This window comes from Aulonocara sp. 'chitande type north' Nkhata Bay, linkage group LG2 (assembly GCF_057382095.1).
Source record: "Aulonocara sp. 'chitande type north' Nkhata Bay isolate Kocher_YH1m ecotype deep benthic linkage group LG2, A_spYH_male_GT1.1, whole genome shotgun sequence".
Classification (NCBI taxonomy): Eukaryota; Metazoa; Chordata; class Actinopteri; order Cichliformes; family Cichlidae; genus Aulonocara; species Aulonocara sp. 'chitande type north' Nkhata Bay.
In genome coordinates this window covers 26173269-26194542 of record NC_141345.1, presented here as the reverse complement: position 1 = coordinate 26194542, position 21274 = coordinate 26173269, and the positions used below count along the sequence as shown (strand labels likewise).

General features: G+C 42.1%; 2 protein-coding genes across 3 annotated transcripts in view; both read left to right on the top strand.

Moving 5' to 3' along the window:
• Positions 1 to 3237: 3237 nt before the first annotated feature.
• dele1 (DAP3 binding cell death enhancer 1) lies at positions 3238 to 9134 on the top strand. The gene is made up of 12 exons (XM_086313628.1): positions 3238 to 3432; positions 3994 to 4111; positions 4767 to 4866; positions 5484 to 5628; positions 5796 to 5981; positions 6102 to 6184; positions 6313 to 6406; positions 6564 to 6706; positions 6852 to 7010; positions 7585 to 7677; positions 7995 to 8148; positions 8265 to 9134. The coding sequence occupies exons 1-12, from the start codon at positions 3402 to 3404 to the stop codon at positions 8498 to 8500; spliced, it is 1542 nt and encodes a 513-aa protein (XP_086169754.1). The 5' UTR covers positions 3238 to 3401; the 3' UTR covers positions 8501 to 9134.
• Positions 9135 to 9487: 353 nt separating this feature from the next.
• The window catches only part of apbb2a (amyloid beta (A4) precursor protein-binding, family B, member 2a), a 37957-nt gene continuing 26170 nt past the window's right edge, over positions 9488 to 21274 (top strand). The window contains exons 1-8 of one of the 2 annotated variants that reach the window (XM_086313562.1): positions 9488 to 9703; positions 12598 to 13883; positions 14471 to 14667; positions 15284 to 15436; positions 15549 to 15634; positions 15777 to 15837; positions 17326 to 17472; positions 18817 to 18944. In XM_086313562.1, the coding sequence (XP_086169688.1) occupies positions 12629 to 13883; positions 14471 to 14667; positions 15284 to 15436; positions 15549 to 15634; positions 15777 to 15837; positions 17326 to 17472; positions 18817 to 18944 (2027 nt within the window). In that variant the 5' untranslated portion in view covers positions 9488 to 9703; positions 12598 to 12628. Of the gene's footprint in view, positions 9704 to 12597; positions 13884 to 14467; positions 14668 to 15283; positions 15437 to 15548; positions 15635 to 15776; positions 15838 to 17325; positions 17473 to 18816; positions 18945 to 21274 lie in introns of both variants that reach the window. The other variant, XM_086313553.1, reaches the window with a different exon arrangement.

The window sequence follows — 21274 nt, the reverse complement described above, 5'->3', positions numbered from 1 at the left end:
TTTGTTTGTGCAGGTGCTGTGTTTTTGTCTATGTTAATTTAGCTGTGCCAGGGCCCTGTTCCGATTGGTGCGTGGACTTACTGCCTCGGCGTGATTGGATCCAGCTGGAGGACCCGCCCAATAAAAGGAGGCTGGAGTGCTACAGCGGGAGAGGTCCTCGCATTTCTCCTCATCACGCAGCAGTAGTCCTGTGGTAGCCGCTGGCTGCAGTATACGTGCGAAAATTGTGGAAGTGGAGTGGGTAGGGGTGAGCTGCCGTTTATTTTGATCACCGGTTTTCTCCTGTTTTTGAGTTGGTTAAGGAGGTCAGACTCTGTCTTTATTTTGACTTTATTTTGGTGAGGTCAGGGGTGCGGGATTTGTGTAGGTTTGTTTTGTTTATTGTTTTGGCCTTGGCTCACCCTGAAGTGTTGACACTCCCGTTTTGGTTCTCTTTATTCACTTTGTAAATAAATCACTTCACATCTAACGGATTTGTTGCGTGTGACTGCTTGGGTCTGGGGAAGCGAGTGCCTCGCTCATGTTATGGCCTGGCCCTAGACGGGTCGTAACAGTGTTAAGTGGCTTAACAAGTGGGATCAGGTGAAAAATGAAGGAAAAGCAGCCAATGTTCAAAGAATAACTTTGAAAGACCTAACACCTGGGGAAAAAAATGAAATCTGGCTCACTGGAAGCAAAATATGAAGAAATGAGGGAGTGGCTCAAAACCTTTACACAGTGCTGTATTTCGTTTAATAGCTACTCATACGAGTTGGATTCTGATTAGTTTTTGAACCACTAAAAATACTTAGGACTGCTGTAACACAAAGCATGAATCTCTAAAAATAAATGTAGCTATCAGATAACAGCGGTGAAGCAAGTTTCTGCTGTCATAAACTGTTTAAAATGGACAAAATAAAAGAGCAAATGAGATTTCTGAATTTGTTTAGCACTTATTATTAAGTCCCCTCACTGCTTTAAATGTCTCACATTTGAGAGCTGAAGTGCAGATTGTATTATGAGCAAAAACAAACTGCTCAATTAGTCAGCACTTGTGGGACTGTGCTTCCAGCTCACCCTGATGTTTTTCCATATTGCCAAGACAAATCTGGCCCCAGGCGAAGCAGCAAACACTATCTGGCTGTGCAGCGATCTTGCTAACGTTACAAACTACTTCAGGCTAGACTTATTTGCCTGAGGAGGATCGTAAATGAAAGACATGAAGACTTTGTCACCATGGCAACTGGTCAGGGAGTGAGTTATTCAAAGTTTAATCTGTCTTTACAATTGCAGACCTCTTACCTCCCGCCCCTTGTTTAGACCCATCTGACGGGAAGGATGTGGGTTTCCAGTAAAGCACAGGGGTGTGCGTCACCGTTTGATCAACATGGAGGGCAGAGAAGGCCAAACGCTCCTGCAGAGTGACTGATGAGGATGAGCTCTGGATGGTTGCTTAGATCAGCCCCTCAATTCATCAATGATTCAGATCAGGAGCATCTTATTCTCCTTATTCATGAGACCACCTTACCAAGATCCTTGGAAATCTTAACCAGGTCTTACGAGTGCTGATGTGTGTGAGAGAAGTGCTACAGATGCAAAAATAATAATAATATAAAAAAGGCCCATAGTGCAGTTAATCCTTAATCAGATACTATCAGTTAGGCAGGGACTTCATTAAAAAGTCAGTTTTTGCTTTCCTAATGAGCAGACTCTTTAAAAAACTTGTAATTTTTAGAATTATTTAAAAAATGTTTAAGCCCTGCTGCAATATTAAACTAATAAATTGTGAAGTATGGACTGTATCACATCCATTGGCTTATTTATTCAGTCAATATCGCAACGTGTGCCCTCTTATTTAAAAGTCAAGCAGTGTGTTGCTGTGGATGCAATATGAAATATAGCTCACACTTTTGCCAGTGTACTGCAAAGATAATAGTCTTTCTACAAAGTCTTGTTGCCACTGAACCTTAAGATTAAAGAAAACTTTACCAAGAACCGTGACATGATTGAGGGTGTCTTTCAATTGAGTTTTTGTTGTTGGTTGTGTTTTGATCTCCTAGTGTACATGTGCTCCCCCCTTGTCCTCTCTGGTCTGTCAGTTAACTTCACAACTCATTGGAGGCGTTTTAATTAAAGTTGTGGTAAATGATTAACTCATTTACTCACTGATGGCTGGATTCTGCAGTAGCATTTCTTCTTCTGTCTCTTGGATGGTGTTATGATCTACTACAAGGAAAGCATTAATGTTATCTGTTGTGAATGTGTGCATGGCTTATTGATGTAAGCACCAGGATTAAACATTGCAGCTTGTCTCAATCTACATTGTCTTTGTGCAGAAAATCATCTCAAATCTAAAGCTAAATAAAGCAGAACAGATCTAGTTCTAGTTCTAGTTCTGTTCAGGTTACTGCTTGTAGTCTAAGCCTTCTTTGCTTACCCACAATGTCAAAACATGTTTTTCATTGTATTCAGTGAGGATATATTAAGATTGCTATAATATACCATCAAGCACTGCACTGTACACAGGACTTCTAGCCACAGCTCACTTGCAGATCTTGACTATAGTTAGGCTTTAAAGTCATGACATATCAATAAAAAATATGAAAGAAAATGTAACAAAAAGAAAAAAAGACAAAACAAAAATGATTATAACAATAGAAACAACAGTAACTAGTATCGATAAATGATAAACCTTTAAAAACATCTGTTAAGAGCAAAAGAAGATCATTTTCAGTGATCACAGATTTGCATTTCTTTAAGTAATAATTTTGCCTCGGCATTAAAATCAGTTAATGTAATTCAATTTTATCTTCATGTATCCCCAGATAAAAAAGTGCAGGTTGTTTGTGAAACGACAAGAGAAATAAAGAGATGGTTCATACTAAGACACATAGAACAGCAATGAATAAAATATCCAGTACATTCACATGGTGTAAGAGAAGAACAATAATATGGCCTCATACAAATCTGCAATCGTCATGTAGTACCTAGGAGATGTCCAGTACCAATAAAAATGATAATAATATCAGTGCACAGTTCCTGCAATACAAAAAACTGTGGGTGACTCAGTTCATGAACACAAAAAATATATATATTGTTTTTCTCTTTATAAAATGAAATAAAATATCACATGACAATTAACTTCTCAAATTTCCAGAAACCTAAGCGTCTGAAAGTGTGATACCCTCATACACCGCAAGTGGGTGCTGTGAAGATGCAACTGCAAATGCATCGATTGCGTAAACCCCGCCACCCTCCACTTCCGGGTCGGTATTTTTACGGCGTAACTCGTGACAGGTTTTTATTTACCACCAGTGCTGGAAGAAATCCGTTAGCGGTATGGAGCCATACGGACCCCAGATAACTTAAACAGGCCAGTGCGGACATAACCTTTCATTTAAAGGAGCCGTTAGAGACAAACCATGTGGAGGCTCCACGGTTTTGTTGGAAGAGGTGAGAGAAAAGTCGAGAACGCCCCTTTTTCTTCTTCTCTCTTTCTACACTGAAGTCAATTATTATCAACATTTCAGAGTTTACCAAGCGTTTATTAACAGAAAACTGAGGTTATTGAAGTTACTAATCTGTTGTACGGAGCTAAAAGCTAGGGTTAGCTCCTGTTGCAAAACTTGCTAATCCATTTATTGTCAATGCTATGGAGAGTTCCCATACACCAACACTACCTGTCGTGTGTGCCACACGGCAAGACATCTGGATTCCCGTCTGGATTGCACTGCCCACGTCTTAGTTTGCTTTAATTTTCCAAAATTAGCTCATTATCGGATCTAGATCTTCAGAAAAAGGTTTCAGAAAATTTATTAAAGGCAATGTCAGTTCTTTAGAAATGCGTTGTTATTGTGGTTTCAGTGCATAGCGGTCCAGCTGCGGTGCAAAATCTCTGTCTCTCAATGCTTATAAACAACTGAAGTAATTAGGCTGTGATAAGTAAGGTACAGAGAATGCTTTGTAGTTCTGAGGAGACTGTCTCCTAATTACATTGTCTAACTTTCTGCTCAGTTCTGCATCGATATCATGGCAACAGCACCCTGCGACTGTCCCAAAACCACCATGTGGAGGACGAGGTCATCAACAGCTCAGCTGTCCTCTCCACGTCTCGACACTCCCCTGACAACAGGTACTCCTCCTCTCCACGCCTCCTTTCTTCTTTTACCTGTTTACTTTACAAGGCGAGCTTTGAGCATCTCCCTTTGATGTCCAAATTTTATTGCCCTCAAAATGCAGGCCGTATCATCAGGTGACGAAAAAGAACCTTTGAAATAGGGTAAAACCTCAGACTCTGCCCTCATTGCTGTCCTTTCCTGTTTCTTTAGCCCCACTTTGAACCTATTTTGCCCTTGCTGCTGCAATTGCTTTGTGTGTGTGTGGGTGTGGGTGTATGAACAATGCAAGTCAAGGGAACAGAAACAAAGCCAATTCATGCAGTGCCTTAATACAGTAGACTGGAAATACAGACATTTGGAAAAGAAAGTTTTCACAGGATTTTGTACAAAAAAACCCTTAACTGCTTCTGTGGCGGGATGTGGTGAGAGAGTTGTGCATAAATACATGCAGTGAGCGGTAGAAGTAGAAGGAGGAAGAAGAGTGGGCCATAATTCCTCCACAAAGATGTGAGAGACTGATAAAGTCCTACAGAAAACAATTCAAGTCACGGCTGCTAAAGGTGGTTGTACTAGCTGTTGAAAGGGTGTACTTATATTTTGACCAGACTGCTGCACAGAATCTTGTGCAAATCTTCTTTTTCTCATTACTCTCTGCTTTGTTTATTGCAGATCTCAGGAAGAGGAGGATGGAGAGAGGAGTAGGAAGCAGAGGACCTTTCAGTCCAAGTACGCGTTTCCGCGTTACACGGCTCTGGATGCTGTGGGATGGGTAAGTCATGTCTTGTTGCATTTAAAATACAAACATGTAACCAAACATATTTCTTAGCATGTCCTGCATCACTTTTTCTGTGTCATTAACTTTATCAGGAATTGCCTTCATGTTCTAATAAGAAAGTTGTCAGGACACATGTGAGGGCTGCTGTTGATTTAATATATTCAGATGGTAACATTCCTGAAGACAAAAGCCACTAAAACGACTGCTAAACATCAACATCATCAACACCGGAGCTGCACAGTTTGCTGCACACACTGCTGAAATCCACAGTATCTGCACTCAGTGTGTTCTGACTCCTTTAGCGCAGCTCAGTGGTTTCACTTTGTAACTGCTTTTTAAGCTACAGCAATGGCAGACATCAGTGGGCCAGCAGGTCAGACCCAGCTGTTTACCCCAGAGGACATTTTGCTCTCATGTTGCTGCAGCAGAACAATAGCTGCACTATGCTTTTATCATAATACGTATGTCCACTGTCTCTGAAATGTTCATGTTTTATACACATGGACTGATTACTCATGAGTTTTAGCTGAAATAGAAACCTCTGTCACACTTGGTTGGCTGTTCCAGGCGAGGGTGCACTACATCAGATGTTCTCATTTGTTTGTCTGCAGGGTGCAGCAGCAGTTCTGTTCATGCAGCTCTGCAGGAGGATCCACTCCCAGTTTTCCTCAAGCACAGAGCCCAGTCCAAGCCCCGGAGCCCTGTCAGCCCCCTCCACTCTACACAACTGTGGCTATCACATCCTACTAGAGATCTGTGAGTTCTTCTGCATTGTTGTAGCTGTGGAGTAGATTTACACGAGGCAGATCCCTTGGCAAAATAGTTTCATACAGTGGACATGTAACCGTTTCCACAAAAAAACCCCACTTCTATCTTTTAACTTGTGTCCTGGCTATTTTGTTGCTTTCGCTCTTTTTACGCAGTATCAAGACATGATGTCCTGCCCAGAGGAAGGAATGTGTTGTGTCTGCAGGGGGTGCTAGAGAGACAGAACCAAGATCAGTCCCCAACTCAGAGCAGTGACAGTGACAGCAGCAGCACACAGGACCAGCTGACTGCCATCTCTGACCACCAGAGGGAACTCCTGATCCAGGATGCACTTATACCAGGTTGGTTCTGTGCTTGTCATAGTTTAAAGATTGCTTAAAAGTATCTTAAAAAAATACATTTTATTAATTTATATTTTATGAAATAGAAAAATCAACAAGTATTTCCTCCTTGACTTGTAGAGGATGAATTCCTGTCAGCTTCCTGTCCGCTGCAGGATGATGCCAGCCAAGACAAGGCAGAGAAACCCGACACCAGTGATGAGGTGAGTCTTCATCATTTGGTTTGTCAACTTTAAAGAAAGGTTTTTTTTTTTTTTGTACTTTCAAAAAACAGACTTGACCGTTTGTCTTATCTTTATTATTGTGTTTTTATCCTCTTTAATGTTTCCAGGAAATGTTATCTGATGAAGAGAGGCTGGCAGCGGCAGCACTGAACCTCAGAAGTGTGGAAGACGTCTGCGTTCCTGTTGTCCTCAACATAATTGGTCATTATTTATCAGCGCACTTAAAAAAAAAACATATATATCAGATAAACTTAACACATACTGCTGTTGGAGTCAAATGAAATTGCCTTTGCACGGTTATTTTTTTCCTCCTGTATGTTCCCTTATTTCCTGTTCTATATCTCCTTGTGTACAACAGGTCTAGAAAATGCCAAGAGGGAAAACCACCAGGAAGCTTTCACCTGTTTTCTCGCTGCAGCTCAGCAGGGCTACAGCAAAGCCCAGTTTAATGTGGCGGTGTGCTATGAGAAAGGTAGAGGAGTGAGCAAGAACAAGGAGAAGGTGAGACCCCGGCCATCACTCTTGTAGCAAACAGTTTTGCTTTTGTGGACCATGTAAATGTATAAAATTAAGCATGAATTGTTTACTTCTGATATTTAATTTCCTAATTGCATTATTGTAATATCTCCTGTGCTTTCTCTTTAAGGCTCTGCACTATTATAGGCAGGCAGCCGCGAGTGGCCACAGACAAGCTCAGTACCGCTGTGCAAAGCTGCTCCTGACCAGCAGAGGGCACCAGAGTCCAGAGGAGCTGAGCACAGCCATCGACCTTCTGGAACAAGCTGCTGCAGCTGGGCTGACCAAGGTAGAAGTCATGATCAGTTTCTCCCAGAGAACCATTGCAACTCTAGTACATTTATATATTATATTGTGTAATTTGAAAGAAAAAACAAACAAACTTTAAAACATTTTCAATACAGAAGAATTCAGCATGTTGCATTTGGGAAAGTACCCACTTACATTTGAAAAATGTAGAAATCAAATAGCTGATAATGTAAATACAATTTTTCATTCATATTTTTTTCCCTGGAACAAAACTTCTCTGAGAAAGTAAAGCATTTGTTAACATGCTGATATTGATACCTCTGCAGGCTCTCTCCACCTCTGTTATCTGAGCACTGAGAGATAATATTCATTTTTTTCTTACATTGCAAGATTTTTGCCTTTTAAAATTAAATAAGCTGAAAGCATCAAACAACTGGCTCAAACTCCACCTGGAGTCTTTTTTTCCTTCTATCTTTAAGCATCTCTTAATTGTTATTCAAGCACATTTACTGCTATCAGCATGTATCAGGGTTTTTTTTGGTTTTGTTTTTGTTTTTTGCTGATGTTGGCGCTTCCTTATTGAATTAAATCAACTTTCCATTTCTCCTCTTCAGGCTCAGCTCAGCCTGGCCTCCATCTACGCCCAGGATACAGTGAAATATGGTTGTAAGTCCATCCAGAACCTGGAGATGGCAGCAGAGAGTGGCGTGAGTGCTTCCTTTAGATGTTTCTAGACTTTAATCAATGCTTTATCTCAGAGATCGCCTCCCTTTTTAGAGTCGATCATGCTGGAGGTTGTCGGGATATCCGATAGGAAAAGATTATTCCAACAGTCTCCTGGTTTTTGATAATTAAAAAAATCTGCAGTTACAGATGTTTTGCAACTTTCTGGTGTAGTTGTGTTAAAGATTATAATCAGTTACTGTTTTTACAATTCGTTTAGGGCTGGTTTTGCTGACTGTACATTTAAAGTTTGCCCTGGAAGGTTTACCTACTTGAATTGCATGTTTCCTTTTGTTCTCAGGATGACACTGCTCAGCTCTTCTTGGGAAATTGCTATGAGAGCGGCTTTGTTGTGCAACAGAACTTGAGGACAGCTATTAAATTTTACAAACAAGCCGCTCGAGCGGGGAACAAGCAAGCTGAGAGATTACTGAGGCCTCCTAATGAAACCTATAGTAAGGATGCAAAAAATGTGCATTAATGTTAGTCACTGCATTGTTGTAGTACAGTTTCAGTGAGCCAAACAACAGTGATAATACTTTTATTTTTATTTTTCTGTCTCCATCTGTAGCAAAAGAATCAGTGTTGCGGTCCATCCATTCAGCTCCATGCTTCTCAAAGACATTTTCTCCTCTGTCAAGCTGTGTCACTCCCTCCACAAGTCAACCCACCGCCCTCCCTCTCCTGCCTCACTCCTGGAGCACCGGGAGCCTCAGCGGGCTCCCATCTTTGTCCTCCGTACCCCTCCATCTCCATTCTCCGAGCACTGAGAGAAGAAGCTGCCAGTGGACTGTAGGAATAGGATAAATACCGAGAGCCAGCCGCATTACAGATTGAGGAATGTATTTCAAAGTATGAATGAGTTTTCAGAAACCTGGGAAAGGTCAAAGTGTGTGAGGTGTGTGAGGTCTGAATCGGAGCGAATTGCTTTTATACTCAAAAAAGAAACAAGTTTTATTTAGTTTTTAAAAGATGTGAGTTATTTTTTTTATGTCAGAAAGAGCTGTGGAGCAAAAGGTCTTGGAATCAGAGAAGAAGCCATCTGTCATTTGTTTTTGTACACTACAGTTTTGTTTCTTACAATCTTCTCTCTGCTAAGTTCTCCAGAAATGTGCCTTTTGGGTGGATCAGGTGGTTACTTATTTCCCTCCTTGCTAATAAGGATTTAATCATGAGGTATCTGATATCTTCTGTCTACTGCAGAGAATAATGCCAACTTTAAACCTCTGAAACTGAGGAAGTGCTTCACATGAATGTTATATTTTAACCTTAAATAATATAATTATGTCTTTAGGTTAAACGGTTCAGTGTGGCTTGCTGTTGTAAAAGAAAGACTGCATGCTTGTGATAAACCAACCAAAGGGAAAATTAATGCACTGTGAGGCGGATGTTGTGTTGTCAAATGCGCACATTAAAAAAAAAAGATCCTAAAGGCTGCCTGGCTTCTTTTATCGTTATTTTAATACTCATCATAAAACTGGCTTCAAATTGTAGTTTTTCTGTGTTCGGTGTTGCAAAACAACGTTGTCAGATTTGGAAATGGCTTTTCTGTTGTTGTTTTTTTTATCACAGTCAGGTGTGCTCGAGCACCAGAAGCCATGCATTTTTCCTCAGACTTGTGTATGACGTAAGAGTCGGATGATGTGTGATTCCATTACCTGAGTCGCAAAATAACACCGGTATATTGATTGCGATTGCGTCTCCTTCCGTGCACCCGAGCGTCCTGCGTTCTCGGCTCCGATTGGTCGGCTGGCTGAAGAGCTCCACAGCGCCACGCCACTCCGGGATCCTCTGGCGCAGAGAGAAAGCGCAGCTTGGCCGCCTGCGAGCAAGGAGCCGGGCTGGGAGGGTTTATGATGTGATGTGATATGATAATACGGGCGGCCGGCTGCTGTTACGGGCGGACTCGGCAGTTAAAAAGCGGCCGCTGACTTCAGCCCTGCTCACTACTGTGTTTGCGTGTCGTCGGAGGAAAGGCAAGCGCAGAAGCCCCGGAGGCTGACCGAAGCGGTGAGTGGATGTAAATAGATGCTCTCGATGGGATGCGCTCCCCTCCCAGTGCGGCGGCGGCGTCGGTGGTGCTGGTGGTGGTGATGGGGCTAGAGAGAGAGGAGGGGAGGCTGGATGCTAAAGATTCACTGCGTCTGTTCACATATTAACAGATTATCTTCCGCAATAATGGCATTTACGGCGATCCATCCGCGTATTTCTCTAGATTTAAAGATGGGGTGCTTCCGATTTGTCAGTGAGGGGAGTTTATTAAGGAGGCAGCAAGAAGCGGGGAGCTAGAATACTCCACCCATGACATCATCGACTTTTTCAAGTTCATTTCCCCTCCTGCTTGAGCTTTCATCTGTTGCACTTGCTTCTGCGCTGAGGAAAGGAGGGCCCACCATAACAAGTTGGTTTCCCAACATATCTATACATGTATATACATATATATAGATTTAGAAATTATGTGTTAATGTCTAAAGCTATAACACACAGGAAACCGATCTTTTCCTTTTTTGATGACCTTTAGGTGAAAACACTTTTATGCAACAAATGAGCAAATAAGAGTCATAATCTAACACTTACCTCCAAAACTAGTACTAGTATGCTTTTCCTGTCAGTACCTTTTAAAAAATTTTTTAGCAGTCTCCTTTGTCATCCATGTAAATCTGCTCATTTCCTCACTAACTTTGGTGTCACGTTCACATTTTGCATCATCACAACAGACAATGCAGCGCCCGGCAAGTATCAACAGCATGAACAACTAGACTGAGACCCAACTGTTTAATAAGGATCCACGTTGCTGACCAGCTGCTAACATCTTGTGCATCTCATGAATGACCTCTGCTGTTACACAGCACAACAGATTTATTGAGGACAACAGTTTCACTACCTCCGTGTGTTAACTGTGCCCTCACTGTCCAGCAAACTGCTGTGTCATCCTCCCCGCTTTATCCCTCTTATAACCATCCTTTCTCCTCCGCACACTTCACATATTCTCCTTGCTCCACTTTTATTTAAGCGGCAGAGACCTGCCTGTGCTGTTGTAGAGGAAGAGGAGAAGGAAAAGAAAAGGCCGTAATCTCTGTTTAAGATGATCCAGTTTGTCTGCGGCTCATACCCGACACAAATATGGGTGAAAGGGATGATTTGGAGTTGTGTTGATTCAATCAGTGTATTTGTTAGGATTTTTATATTCAGTAGGTTGCAGCATATTTTGTTTCCATCTAATTTAAGGCTTGTATTGCTCAGATGTCCCATTTTGTGTGTTTTAGTCATATATTAGTGCGTCTGTATGTGAAACTACAGGCAAGAGAATTTAGGACATAGCATTAAAATGTGGCTTTATGGACCTGTAAATGACAGTAGAAAAAGAGCATTGCTTGAGACATGGCATGGCACAGTCTGCACCTGTTGACCTGACTTGATTGTGTTTATGTCTGAGTCACAGGCGTGAAGAGAGAAGTGCAGGTTCAGCACAAACTGGGTTACAGAGGCGACAACAACCACCCAGAGGGAGGAGAGCAGATAGGAGTCCCCGCATGGACAAAAGTGCACTGTCTGGGGAATCTGCTCTCTTTAACTTACCGCCTCCATCTTTTCCCAGGATCTTGTCAAGCTTTGAAATCTGCTGTGTCTGACTTTTCCATGTTTCTAAGTAGAGGTGCCAGTGATGACTCCAGCATTGTTTGAGATGTGTGCATTTGTGAAAAGATGTTTATACATTAAGATTGCGTGTCTGGGCATGTTTTTCCCCGCATCTATTAGTTGTTTACAAGCTTTCTGCAGGGTGGGAGCCTAATTAAATTATCTAAAAAGCCGTGTTACGTGTCACATCTTAAGAGCAAGGTGATTTTCTGCCGCCGCTGTCTTTGTTTCTATCCATCTGTCTGCATTCCGCATCACAAAGCTGATCCACCCAGAGATAAAAGAGACACGGCTAGCTAGTTAGCAGGAGTTGGCTGGCACTTCTCCTCCCCACAGACCAGCTTACCGCTCAGCTCGGGCTTTGAATGTCAGTCCTAGTTGAATAAATTGAGGGTCTGACTCACTCCAGATATCATATAAATGCATTCCAGCTACATGACTTTGATGCAGTGTTTCTTTTTAACACTTCAGAAGTGACACCTTGTGTGTAAAAGGGGTGTGAGGCTGGAAGAAGATCTGCACCATCGTGCATTGATCAAAGCCTCTGAGACTGGTCAAGCCACAGGAAGAGAGATGATCGGTTGTGAGGCTGGGGAAATGTGTCAGCGTGATAATGCTGCACATTGAATGATGTCAGTGAGCAGTTATTCTAAGCAAGTAACGTTAAAAAAACTAAATTATATCATGTTATATGTAAAAGTAATTATTTGGGGAAGCATGCAAGCAGGAGAGTCCAGAGAAACAAGGATTTTAAAAATATAATAACCCAGTGACTAAACAATAGGCAGTTGTAGAGTAAGTGGGCGTAAAAGAATCTTGCAACCACAAAAAAAGCTCTTAAAATAAAGTGAGTGAGCAGTAAGGCTTCAAGGCTGGTTGATATTTATAAATCTTTTATTTTAAAAACATATGTAAAATAAGTGTATCATTAATGTGGTTTTATGTTATGTTTTTGTCAATCCATATATTATTTGACCCAATAAACCTTTTTAAATTAGACTACATAGCTCAAAGTGCCTCATTTGGAAAGACCAAAACATCACCAAGACTTTTTAAGGTAGTATAGTCAGTGAACCCTTTTGGGGTTGAGTCGGGAAGAGCATCCGGTGTTAAAAATCTGCTGCGGCAAACGTGGCAGAAGCCAAAAATAGCTCCTCTTCATGCTTAATCAATACTGGCAAAAATAATAATAATTACATATAAAGCTGTAGGTCAGGTTATAATGTGTTACTTAACCTCTAACAGGCCATCTCCTCTATCATCAGCTCTATCTCTGCAGTGATTTTCCAGTCAGCCATGATGTCAGTAAAAACTCCTCCCCTCTCCCGCTCTGGCTCCTCGCCCTCCACCGTTGGTCTAGCGAATCGCAGCGGGGCCTCTGCCACCCCTCCGACCTCTCTCAGCCTTCGCTCATCATACAATCAGCTGCTTGGACGAGATGTCATTAAAGAGTCCATGGAAACCGGAAGTTCGGCCACCTTGCCGAAGAGCCGCCAGAGGTACGCGATGACCAGCGTGCGCAGCGCCATGGGGATAAGTGACAACTTGGCTTTGCTGTCTAAAAACCAACCTGTAACCAGAGGACGCGGCCTTCCCACCAAGTCCTCCTCCAGCTCCGCCCTTTACTCCTCTTCTTCCTCTTCCTCGCTGTTTAATACAACTAACCCCAAACTGGTGAAGAATGGCGCCAACATGCAGAGACGAGCTGAGAGCCAGCAGCTGGAGCTCAGCAGGGCCAATACAGAGGGCAAAATTGACAACGATCTCATCAATAATCCCACTTCAGACTGGCTAGAATTTGAGAAAGATAACTCGCAGCTTCCGCCCTTTCGAAGAAGGACCAAGAGCTTCTTGGAGTACCATGGAAAGGGCTGGGATCTGGACCTAAACCAGGGAAACAAAGAGGACAAGGGGGAAAAGAAGCAGCAGCCCTCCCCAGAGAAGGAACAGGCTAGTCCTGCGAAAGAAAGGGAGAGTCAGAAGGAGGAGAAGGCCAGCAGCAATCAAACCTGCCAGGAAGAGAAGGAGGAGGTTGAGCCGGTGGCGGAGGAGGATGAAGAAAATGATGAGCCCACACCGACGGCAAGACAGCCACTGCTACCTGTGGTAGTCGAAGCCCCTCTTTCCTCCACCCCCTCTTCTTCTAGTAACAGCCCAGAGTGGGTTCCAGACAACCACAACCACCTGCAGAACCAAGTTCCAGCCCAGGTCAAAGAGGAGCTCTGCGCCCAGGTTCAGGCTAGCCCACGCAGCCCTGCAAAGCCTCCCCGAAGCACCCAGCCCCGGGTGATCAAGGTGGAGCTACACCCCAACAACGAGAACCAGTTTCTTCAGCAGTACCCACCCTCTTCACCTAAACAGGCCAGAGCTGCAGAGAAGACCACGCCTACCAGGAATCGTGCGCCCCCTCCTCAGCCTGAACCAGAAACCGGCCTTCCAAAAGTGGGCTTAAGAATGGATCTCACTCCTGAGACTCCATCAGAAGATGAAGACTCCAGTTGGACCACCCTATCTCAGGAGTCACCCTCTCCACAGACTCCAAAAGAGACAGGTTCAGTATATATATCTGTGTGTGTGTGTGTGTGTGTGTGTGTGTGTGTGTGTGTGTGTGTGTGTGTGTGTGTGTGTTTGTCTTGCCATCTGATCGTTCCCTTGAAAAATTTCCATAGCTGTGTCAGCCTTTAATCATGCCTCAATTACACCTTCCTTTCATTCCTCCTCTCTCTCCATTTCTCTACCTCCTACAGACTGTCTGATCTGGAAATTTATCAAAGGCATCACATTAAGCAAGCAAGTCACTTACTCCAGTGAAATACTGCTGGAACCTTTAAGCCCCCTGTAAACCCCATGTGGTGCAGAGATGATTAGGATGGGCATAATGACAGGATAGTGCAGATAGCAGTTTGCGAAAATGGAAGAGAATTCAGGAAGAAGAGAAGAGGAGGGCTGGCTGTAGTAAAATATTATTGTAGAGTATAAAGCACAAGTTCAGGGACAGGCTGACCACATCTATCTTGTGTTATATATGTGTTTTTATCTTGTTGTTTTTTTGTTTGCTTTATTTTTGCAGAGCCCATCTGTGTGTAATACTATCTGAATGATAGTATGTGTTTATTTGTCACTGTCATCCTGCAGCAGATGTATGGGTTGAAGGGGAGCTGCCCCCAGGCTGGCGGGAGATCTCAGACTCATCAGAGGTCTATTTTTGGCACGTGCCCACCGGCACTACGCAGTACGACCGACCTGTTGCCTCAAGCAAACACACCGTTTCTAGCAATGATGCTGAGAATGACCCACAACAGGTCACACAGGACTCCCTTAAGCCACCCAATGAGGTGAGACGACCCAGAGAACTAAATAGACTTCAAGATTAAAAGCACGTTTAAAAGTATAATGAGATCTTTTATGTATAAGATCTTAACAGCATTATGTATCTTAACGCTCTCAGTCAGGATTTAATTCTGCTGAATTTTAACCGCAGCAAACAGATGTAGATGCAGATGTTTAAATATAATGTATTAATGCAGATACTTTTAAAAAGTTCCCTGCGTTTTCTTTGAGAGAAATTTATGTTTAGATGTTCACTATATGGGATTTTCGTCCTTTGGAGATGTCAACCCTACACTTTTTACACTACATAACTACAAGCAGATGCTGATGAACAGTAAGATGTGGTTGAAAGGTCTGAAAAAGCTTCAATTTACAAATTTATTTTAAAAAAATGTTGCTTTTTCGAACAAGTCCATGTAGTGGCTTGTAAAAAAACCCAACACAAATTAAAAGACAGGCTTTACCATCTTCTGTGTTGTGTTTAGAAAGAATCCTCCATATATGAAAGCTGCTGCTGATCAATGATGTACCTTCCATCATCAGTCTGTTTGTGCAGCTCTGTGTCTCTCACCCTGGATCCCTTACGGTCTCTCTGTCATCACCCATCTGTCTCTCCCACAGCGCCCCAGCAGCCTGATATCCGACAGCTCCGTGGAGCCGGTACCCTCGCCCTCTGGATCCTCCCCCTCCCCTTCCTCCTCCTCCTCCACCCCTTTCAATGACATCACCTCTTCTGTACAAAGTCTCAACACCACCACCACCTGCACAGCCACTGTAAGTCACAATTATTGAAACTGTCTCTTTTTTTATTTGAGAAGAAGTCGGTTGTTTAAAAATACAAAGATTTATTTCCTTTCTGAATATCTGTTTTTTTTTCATGCTCCAGGATCTAAAGGACTATCCAGTCTATCCTGATCCCAGTCTTAAGGCATTTGAAGGAGCTACTCTTCGCTATGCTTCACTCAAGCTCAAGTAATAGTCACAGACATACTCACACTTAGTGCTACAGACTTTCTTCTTGTGTGGCAAGGACTCAGTCATGATATTTTGCATGTATTCACGTGTAAAATGTGATTTTAATGTGGCTGTTTTAATCCCTGATGTTTCTCTGCAGCCCTCCTGCCCAGCTAGAGACAGTGGACCTTAACAGCACATTCTCTGATCCGGAGGCAATGGTAAGTTCAAAACAACAACATATAATAACACAGGCTTTATAATGGCATCTGAAATAACTATAATATGCTGGGATTTTTACTAAATAAAAATGCTCACTGAATAGAGAGCGTTCTTTATAGTTTGATTATTTGTTTTCTTGTGGTTTACTATAGCCAGCAGGGGCGAAGTTACAGGCATTTACAATACAGTTAAAGGCCCCAAAACAAGTAATGTCATTTGTGAGGAGGCTTATGAATAGCTTACATTTGTGTGTGTGTGTGCGTGTGTGTGTGTGTGTGTGTGCATGTGTGTGGTTTTATTTACACTTTAAAAACTTGAACCTTTCAAAAAAAGAAAATACTGCTAATGAGAGGAAGTCACCAGGCAGTGCATGCAATGATGTAATGCACCTGCTCCTTGCTCTCTCTTTCTGATTGCTGCAGTGCCACGCAGTGGTCACTTCATGAACTGACACATGGTGAACGCATTCACAGCAAAAGTATTTTTAGCTGCCCCCCTGTGGACGAATCTCCCGTACACATGCTTAAGCATAGAGATGCTGTGATGCCTGAATATAAGAGCAGTCTAATGGAAGGGGATGCTACTTAACATATAACAATAGAGATAAAGAACAACAGAAAGAGCAGTCTTTTGAGTGGAAGTTGTTGGCTCAGATGGAACAAAATTGAGTATATTACAGCAAAATTATTTATATTTATATATCCCCCACCCCATTTATATAGCTCTGAGGGAATTGTGGGGATTAAGATATGTGAAAGTTTATTGAGGAAGAAACCCAAAGGGAATTTTATGGCCAGTGGAAAAAAGATTGTGCGTGTGGGTGTGTGTGACAGCTTAAGAGATGCCTCCTCTCCTCAGCAGAAAAGAAACCTCCTTGATATGTTAGTGAGTGAGGAAGAGAAGAGAGGATGGTGATAGCTGCTGCCATGAGGCAATCAAAATTGCCCCCCCCCCGGATACACACACACACAGACACACACACACAGTCTTTCATAGTTTATGTGTTGTCTTTCACGTCAGGCAGCTCTCAGTTACTGCTGAGTTGTTCCTGCACACTACACTCTCTCACTGTAAGCATTATTAAATTACAGCTGAAACTTCTGTGTGTGTGTCTCATATTCATGCGCTGTGTGGATTTGTGTACCTTGGTTAAAATTTAAATAAATGATAACAGTAATCATTGAAGTGTTTTGTGCACCTTTGTTTGTACTTATAATAAGATTATAACCATCATGTTACATCCTGAGATCTTTAATCATGGTAGCATTCAACAACAAGAAACACGAGCACTTACACAGGTTTTAAATAAACAACCAGAGTGCTTAAACCTATTTTAAAATGATCACCAAACATATCCAGTAAACTTGATCATGACAGTCTGTGGAGTGACATCCTGGACCTCACTCGTGTGCTGTAGTTGTGCACACACGTACACATATTTGTTGTGCTGATTATTAGCGATATCACAGAGTCTGTGTCTCTTCCAGTCATTTCCAGTGAGATCTCTGGGCTGGGTGGAGATGGCCGAGCAGGATTTGTGTGAAGGGAGGAGCAGCGTGGCTGTCCACCACTGTATCAGACAGCTGTCCTACTGCAGGAGGGACATACGAGACTCGGCCGGTGTCTGGGGAGAGGTCAGTCCAAAAGAGATCAGCTCAACATACAGTATTTACACTGTTTACATGTTTATGAGTCAGTATTGCTGCGTGTCAGTGGAGAACCAGCGTTACTGCCGGCTGCTTTGTACATTGATGTCCATCAATTTATAATTTTGTGCTATTAGACATTTGTTTGAAATGATGTCACAAATAGTGCATAAATTAAATTACAGTGATGTGTGTGTGTGATGTGAAATCATAATAGTTCCTTGAGTCCAACTGAAAATGCCTCGCAGGCACACATTGTAGGAAGAAGGTTTATGAGTGCACAACCTCTGATGTATATGTGAAGTCAGTGAACTGTTGTTCCTGGCTATTAGTGATGTGTCGGTCGCGAACGAAATAGCTCTTAGAGCCGGATCTTTGACGTGAACGACGCGAGCCGGCTTCTTATCGCGAGCCGTTTTTTTTTTTTTTCCTTTCTCTCACCCTCTCTCTCGCACTTTTTTTCTGCTTCACTCCCCATGCGAGCCTTGTGCTTTGCGCTGGGAAGAGGGGGAGGGGCGGTAGTTTCACTCGCAGTAGCACAGAAACAGAGCAGGAGGGAAAGAGAGAAAGAGAGCCAGGGACAACAGCATCACATTAGAAAGGTATAGTAATCATCCACAACTATTTTCAGTTGCAGACGATAAAGGATTCAGAAAGTTTATTCATGCAGGTCCATATGACAGAATATGCATCTTCTTTTTGTTTTCATATTTAAATTTATATTTAATTGTGTTGTGGTTTGCAGTGTTTTGTGTTGTTTCACTTTAAATTTGTTTAAAAGGAAAAAGCTGAAAATTTAAATAGTTAAAAGTTGAAATGTGAACAGTTGGTTTTTGTATTCAAAACAGTTACGAACTCTGAAGCACGTGGTGTGTGGTAGTAGTTAATTATTTTAATAGATATGAGTGCTTGTGTATAAATACACAAACAATACACATATGCTTTCAATTGTGTAATTTAAGTGATCTAGGTAGCTCTGATTTGGAAGTTCAGTTAAAGCTAGAAATGTGTTTTGGAGTTTGTATGTGTTTTGTCTCTAGGGGCCACCGCATATATTTATATATAAACATATATAAATAAAACCACTTTTTTTTACATTAGTAATTCCTTTTGTGCATAATTTTATATTATTGTTATTAATAAATTAATTAAAGCAACATAACAACCTGAAGAGCCGGTTCGGAGCCGAAGGAGCCGGCTCTATAGTTTTCAAAGTACTGTCAAGTTGTTTTTTTAAATCATGTTGCAACAAATTATATAACTTACCTCACAAAAACCTCTGGCTGGCTTGTGGATGACAGCACTGATGTATCCTTGGTTGCTATCTTGCAGGGCAAAGGGATGCTTTTAGTGCTTCAGGATCGCATGTTAACTCTTGTTGACCCTGATGATCGCAGCTTGCTCCACTCTCAGCCAATCAGCAGCATCCGTGTCTGGGGTGTTGGCAGAGACCATGACAGGTAGGGAGGACATTACAGAAATCTTTACTAAAACCATGCTGTTCTGTTTTTATAACTCTTCCGTTGTGGAGGCGATATTTTGATGACCTTCCCTGATGAATTTCAATAAACATGTGGTTTAACAACCATTAAAATAGTTTTAAGGTTTTCCAAAGGGTAACTGGAAGGGCCACCCTCATTCACTTCTGACACAAACCTAGTAATCTTGTTGTATAAGCAGCCCTGAAATATGACAGAAACTGTTCAGTTAAAAAAGAGTTTCAAGGGTTACTCCTAATAGACATGAGTAAAGAGTTAATGACTGCCATTCTTAGTGAAACAGACAAGAACCCACACAAACATGTTGAGCAGATAATCCTTCTGTATATGTGCAAACACAGTTTTATACGGGAACCTTTTAAACTGCATGTGTGTAAAACACTCAGGAGTTTTAACTAATCATCAGAGAACAGCATCAGCCTTGTTATTATTCAGTCTGTATTTTCACAGACTGTGCTAAAACTCCACAATTATTCCTAATGCTTCACTTCCACACTGAGGACCTATGGGGCCTTTAGTCTTGGTTTTCACTTCTCACCATTGAGCTGACAGTGTGCTGAGGGCAGCGTAGCTGCTAATGAGGGGAGCTGGCCAAGCCCTCATTGATATGAGCCGCTCTGGGTTTCCATTAACCTGCATATTAACCTATACACTCGTGTGGAAACGTTAGCGCTGATGCATGGCATGCATGGATTTCATATGTATGAGACACCTATGTGCATTTGGAAGCTTAGCACAGACAGAGCAAAAGTCTTGTGAACACAAAATGCTAAAAATCTAAGCACTTTAAAACGTTTTTTTTTTTTTTTTTGAGGATTTACTTTAAAGATGTGTCAAATGAAATCAAACGAGAAGATGGGCTGGAGGTTTCAGTCCAAGAAACGGTCGGGTCCTGACATGTGTAATCAGCTGTTAAAGAATCGGGTGAAAATGGAGTTTAAAATAGAGTCTGTGTAAAAGGCTCACTCGCACTCAGCCATGCTTGTTACCCCCTCTCCTTCTTCCTGCCTCAGTGTCTCTCTGTCTATCTTATTTCCGTCTTTCTCTTTTAAGTACTGCTATAGTCTCTTTCTCGCTCTCTCTCTTTCTCTCTCAGAGCATCCCTCTCATCCTCCCACTCTTCTCCATCCCTCCTGTCTTCCTCCTTTTTGACTTCCCCCAACAACAACACTACAGCAACATTAGCTGTATGTGTGCGAGTGAGTGAAATAAAGAAAGAAAGTCCCTCCACCCTCTTCCATCTCCGAGGATTGAGAAACTTTCAGTGGCTGTCTCTCTCAGCAGTAATGGATAAAGCGTGTAGTGGAAAGAGGAGGGGAGGGTCATCTCAGGATAGCTCTCCCTCTTATCCTTTATTCCCTCACTGCATCTCTTTCTCTCACTTATAACATTACAGCTTCCCCCACCACCACCACCCCACCCCCACCCCCACCTCACCCAGCAGCTCTTTAAAATCTGCAGGGTGCAGTCTTGCATTCCTCTGCTTGGTTTTACGCTCATGACTTTTGGATGTACCACAATCAGAATGAAAAAGTCAGAAACACTCTTGCTCTCATACGTCACAAAAAGGAAAACATTTACATTCACTCTATTAGATACATGTTCATACATAAGTAACTAAAACAATATTTTCTTCAATGCTTTCGATATCCATTTAAGAAGTAAAGTGCTTAGCATGTGGTCCAGGGGACAGGATGAATCCACTGGGATTTTTTGTGAAGCTGCTTTCATGGTGATAAGTTGTTTGGGACTGATGTGAAAAACTGGATAGCTTGGCCTTCAAACCAGCACAGGGTGTTAAAGCTTTTCCATGTATGCAGCAAATTGTTTTACAGCAACCTGCATTGCAGTTTGTGCGTGTGCAATTGTATCTGAGATTATTTTGCCACAGGTTGGAATTTTTGCTCTGTTAGTCCTGCCACTAGAGTGCACTGTAATCAAAGCCTGCTCATGGAGAGAAGCTTGCAGCTGAATCCTCAAAAGTATATGTGAGCACCCCTGCTCCTGTGGACTGAGATGATCATTTTCTCCCGGGTTGATTATTTTAAACAGTGCCTGTTAAACAGCATTAGTAGAAAAATGAAAAACTTGGTTGTTTGTTTTACAGCTGTGATTTTTATTTATTCTTGTAGGAGTGTGCTTTTTCTGTCACTACTGAGTGATTAATATTTTTGCATTTGTTAATTTGCTCAGTTATTTTGTGACAGTCTTGGAGTGATACTGTGATCCTGTGAAGCGTTGGCGAGATGTTGCTGACGTCAGCTTCTTCGTGTCATGCGTTGCTTGGTTAT

Bases quoted from the DNA above. Each gene is read 5' to 3' on its own strand.
- dele1 (XM_086313628.1), top strand. From the start codon at position 3,402: ATGTGGAGGCTCCACGGTTTTGTTGGAAGAG. The intron at 3,433-3,993 runs GTGAGAGAAAAG...CTTTCTGCTCAG, and splicing joins CCACGGTTTTGTTGGAAGAG to TTCTGCATCGATATCATGGC. The intron at 6,407-6,563 runs GTCATTATTTAT...TGTGTACAACAG, and splicing joins TGTTGTCCTCAACATAATTG to GTCTAGAAAATGCCAAGAGG.